Source organism: Sinocyclocheilus grahami, unplaced genomic scaffold, assembly GCF_001515645.1.
Source record: "Sinocyclocheilus grahami isolate Dianchi unplaced genomic scaffold, SAMN03320097.WGS_v1.1 scaffold34.1, whole genome shotgun sequence".
NCBI lineage: Eukaryota > Metazoa > Chordata > Actinopteri > Cypriniformes > Cyprinidae > Sinocyclocheilus > Sinocyclocheilus grahami.
Genome location: NW_015505213.1, coordinates 2,608,981 through 2,613,753, shown reverse-complemented (window position 1 = coordinate 2,613,753; position 4,773 = coordinate 2,608,981). Strand labels below are relative to the sequence as shown.

The following is a 4,773-nucleotide window of genomic DNA, read 5'->3' as shown; positions in this document are numbered from 1 at the left end:
CTTGATGACGTCAGGAACCGATTAATCGGCTTTTTGAACCGGTTCAATGAGCCGATCTGTCCGAAAAGAACCGGTTCGAGGAAATGAATCGGACTTTGCATCACTAAACCAAACTGTAAGACTTGTTGGACTCATTTGTGGACTCATTAGTGTGACAATGCCACCTATGGGGCGTAAAGAGAAATACTGAAGAGTTTATAATACACAATATGTGCTATTTTGTGATACCTTGCTTTACAAACAGTTTAAAAAAAAAAATATCGTTAAGTTCTGGGACATAAAGCCCACCGACATCACACAAACACCCGACGTCTGCACGTGCACGAACGTAGCGACGCGATGACGTCATTTGTATGCGCCACAACCTTCAACGCTAATATACTTTTTCTCTGTACAGTTAGACATATAATTGTTTAATTTCTAGACATGCAGAGAGCCGCGAAGTGTGCTTTGAGACTGGACATTAGTCGTGCTTTCTGTCCGTCAAACGTGAGGAACTGTGGTGCAGTAAACAGAGGTAAACGTGTGAATGTAATGACAGCTGCTTCACACTGATGTCAAGCTGTAATACTGCTTAAATGATGGCTTGTAGTGATGGCCTTAACATAGGAATAATAACTCTAAACTTATATGATTTGTAACGGTTAGATTGTTTTGATTTATGTGACGATTATATATAAGTTGCGTTAAGTTCTGGGACATAAAGCCCACCGACATCACACAAACACCCGACGTCTGCACGTGCACGAACGTAGCGACGCGATGACGTCATTTGTATGCGCCACAACCTTCAACGCTAATATACTTTTTCTCTGTACAGTTAGACATATAATTGTTTAATTTCTAGACATGCAGAGAGCCGCGAAGTGTGCTTTGAGACTGGACATTAGTCGTGCTTTCTGTCCGTCAAACGTGAGGAACTGTGGTGCAGTAAACAGAGGTAAACGTGTGAATGTAATGACAGCTGCTTCACACTGATGTCAAGCTGTAATACTGCTTAAATGATGGCTTGTAGTGATGGCCTTAACATAGGAATAATAACAGTAAAAAAATCTAAACTTATATGATTTGTAACGGTTAGATTGTTTTGATTTATGTGACGATTGTATATAAGTTTCTCTCAATATTTCAGATATCTTGCAGATGAGGGCTAAAACTAAAGTCATAACTTTTGTTTGCAGATATGTGAATCACGCAATTTTCTGACACATTGTTTAATATCCTAATGTACTCAATATTAATTTACTTTGCTAACTCGGTACAAAATAATGCCTTTTTTTCCTTTCAACAAGTGGTTAGTGTGGAATTGCTTACATAACATTCAGAGCATTTCTATAATTGTTTTATTTATTTATCTAGGCTTCTATTTATTTTCTATGTTTGCTTCTTTTTTTTTTAACCATGTTAAAATTGTGTACATATCTAGTTTAAAACCAGTATAAAAACCCTTTTACTCTTTTTAAACTGAATAATGCAGTAAACATTAAATTTAATATGTAATTGTTTTACCTCCATAATGTAGATTAAGTCCAAATTATGTTGTTTTTTGAGTTTGTAATATAAAAAAGTGCTGTTTCATAGTATAGTAAAAATAGTAATAATAATCAATGACACAGTGTGCTCAATCTTTTGTGTATTTAAAGGCAAAGTAAATGTTTTTATTTTGTTTGTATGTGTGTAGTAAATGGCTCAGTGTCATGCAGAAGATACAGCGTTCTTCCTCCGCCACGTGATGAAGAGGAGAAAGCCATGCTGGACAGTATGTTGAGGGTTGATCATGCAGGAGAGTACGGAGCCAATCGCATCTACGCTGGGCAGATGGCAGTTCTTGGAAGAACTCAGACAGGGCCTCTAATCCAGGTACTGAACATTAGTCTTTAAATGCACATATGCAGTTTAATGCGGTAACTGATTGAAATGTACTTTTCACATTTGCAGCATATGTGGGACCAAGAGAAAATGCATTTGGAAAGGTTTAATGAGATCCTTGGTGAGCATCGGGTTCGACCAACATTATTGTTGCCATTATGGAATATTGCTGGGTTTGCATTAGGTATGTTTATAACTATGCATGTTTATTTACTTGCTTTTGCACTATACATTGTGATAATTTGATTCTACCTCTGTGGTTTCAGGGGCCTGTACTGCTCTTCTGGGTAAGGAAGGGGCTATGGCCTGCACTGTTGCAGTGGAGGAGAGCATCTCGGAGCACTACAACAGCCAAATCCGAACACTAATGGAGGCTGACCCAGAGAGATACACAGAGTTACTACAGGTAATGTGTGTATTTATACCAGTGCTGTGCATGCACACTTATAGTACAGCATTTAAAATCATCACTTCATTCAAACCATTTTTTTAGCTACATGCAAAAAGGTAGATATCTAAAATGCACACTGAGACATAAACTTAATGTTTTTAATTTAATCAGCTTATTAAAGAATTTCGTGATGATGAAATAGAACATCATGACACAGGATTGGAGCATGATGCTGAGTCGGTGAGTTTGATATGTTGGTTTGCTTCATATGAAATGCATGTTTTAGTTTTTTGTTGTTGTTGTCTTTGAAGTATTTTTTAACTTTGTTTTTCCACTATAGGTACCAGGATATTTGCTTTTGAAAACAGCAATACAGGCTGGCTGTAAAGCTGCTATCTATATTTCTCAGCGTATTTAGAGTCATTTTAACAATGCATGATGTGTAAATATTGTTTTGTTGATGTCAATCATGTACAGTAAGTAGTTGATTTATGGAGAGCACATTTTGAAAGAGGTTATGGTCAGTTTGTGTGATTCTAAAAGTAAACTTCTGACATCTTTAACATTTGAAACAATTTTGTAATAAAAAAAATTGTCTCACAAAACTGTTTATTTGCTCCCAATAAATGTGTTCACAAAAAAAAAATGTGTTTTGTTTTGAGCTGAGAGGAAACCCTTGACAGGCAGGCTATAAAAGAAACCATAAGTGGCTTAAAATAAACCATGACATCATCATCAAAGACAAAAGTGTATATATTGATAATAAATTACAAGTAAAGTGACTTGAAGATTGAAATGACTGCAAGTAATGAAATATGAAAGGCATACTATCATGCATGTTGTCTGTATGGCGCCACTTGGTGGACATAATATGCAAGATGACTTAAAGTGATACTCTGCACAACAAATATGAAAATTCTGCCCTCATATCATTCTATATGCATTTCTTTATTCTGTGAAACATATACGAAGATATTTTGAAAAATGTTGGTAGCTAAACTGTTTTGGTTCCCATTAACTTCCATTGTATGGACAAAAAACACAGTGGAAGCCAATTGGGAACCAAAACTTCTTAACAAAATTCTTCAAAATATCTTCTGTGTTCTGCACAAAAAAATCGCTTTAATGCAAGAGATGTAATGGATAGCTCTATGAAAATCTATGAAGGCCAGACCTCCAGAGAACATTTGTCAGAATTGATAAGAAATAGGAATAGTGGATGACAGTGGAAGAAGTTCACATTTATTTGTCCAACAAGTACTTAATTTTGCAGTTAATATAATTCCTGAAAATAAAATCCATGACCTTGTCATTGCTACTACTAAGTTCCATCACTTGATGTATAGGAATATGAAGACAGACATAAGTAGAGATCTCTTTTCCATGAACCAGTTTTCCACCTCACAATGCATTAGATGTTTCAGTGTTCGGCTGGCATCACCTTCCATCCATACAGCACCCTGAGACAAACTACAGCCGCACTCTAGTTCACATATATAAACAGTGATGTGTGTTCATAAATCATAAATCATGTCCCCCAGTTTAGATCCTGTTGCTCATAAATTTCAAAAGGTTTGAGAAGAGGTTATACAACAGTGCTTTGATTTTGTTTAGAATATGCATTGTGCAAATGACAGCTGTCAAACCTTTCTGAGATGCCACATTGCTGCATTAGATGTGTCCAAAGCACACAATTGGTCAGATTTCAGAGCTGTCAAACCTTTCTGAGATGCCACATTGCTGCATTAGATGTGTTCATTTTTCACATTCATGTGTTCAATGTGTGATTATTTAAATTAATCTCTTGGCTTATACTGTTAGACTATTAATATTTAACAGTCTTACCATATAAGCCAAGAGATTAATTAATATATTTAATTTAAGGAACATTAATGGCATAAATGCATGCATGCATACATAATGCCTGTCATTTATATGTATTTTTTATTAGATATCTTTTTTTTTTACTTGGCGGTTTTTAACGGTTTTATATTTACCTTTCATTTCATTATGGATAATAAAATATAAACAATCTTTTTTCTCATTACTGCTGTTTTTCCCTCTTTTTTTGACATATATTGTTAAGACATAAATGAATATTATTTATTTATGCCCACCTATTTTCTGAACGACAGCAGAATTTGCACATCTTAAAGCCCACCTGAGTCAGGGGTTTATTTCTGTTTTAGATTAATAGTGCTGACAGCTTCATTGCATGATGTAAGATGTTTTTAAAAAGCATCAAGTATTGAACTGCATATTTGGCATCCAGATTGTGTGACTAAATTACCATAACATAAAAGCATGAGTGATGAGTCCGGTCAAGCTGCAGGTGTTAATAACAGTAAACCATAAAACCGACAACTATATTATCTCACTGTTTAAGAGAACAGAGAGAAAATACCAAAACTTTGAGTCAATGCACAGATGTGTTCACACACACACATAAAAAATGGATGTTAAAAAAGAAATAAACAGTATTATTCCACCGTTTACTTTTCTCCAGGAGGAAG

General features: G+C 35.2%; 1 protein-coding gene across 2 annotated transcripts; it reads left to right on the top strand.

Annotated features, from left to right (window-relative positions):
• The first annotated feature begins 326 nt into the window (after positions 1-326).
• coq7 (coenzyme Q7 homolog, ubiquinone (yeast)) lies at positions 327-2,945 on the top strand. 2 transcript variants are annotated; one of them, XM_016267006.1, is made up of 6 exons: positions 327-517; positions 1,682-1,860; positions 1,939-2,053; positions 2,136-2,275; positions 2,432-2,500; positions 2,601-2,945. In XM_016267006.1, the coding sequence occupies exons 1-6, from the start codon at positions 427-429 to the stop codon at positions 2,676-2,678; spliced, it is 672 nt and encodes a 223-aa protein (XP_016122492.1). In that variant the 5' UTR covers positions 327-426; the 3' UTR covers positions 2,679-2,945. The 2 variants fall into 2 exon arrangements, with proteins under 2 accessions (XP_016122492.1, XP_016122491.1); XM_016267005.1 differs by lacking the exon at positions 327-517 and adding an exon at positions 750-940.
• Positions 2,946-4,773: the final 1,828 nt, after the last annotated feature.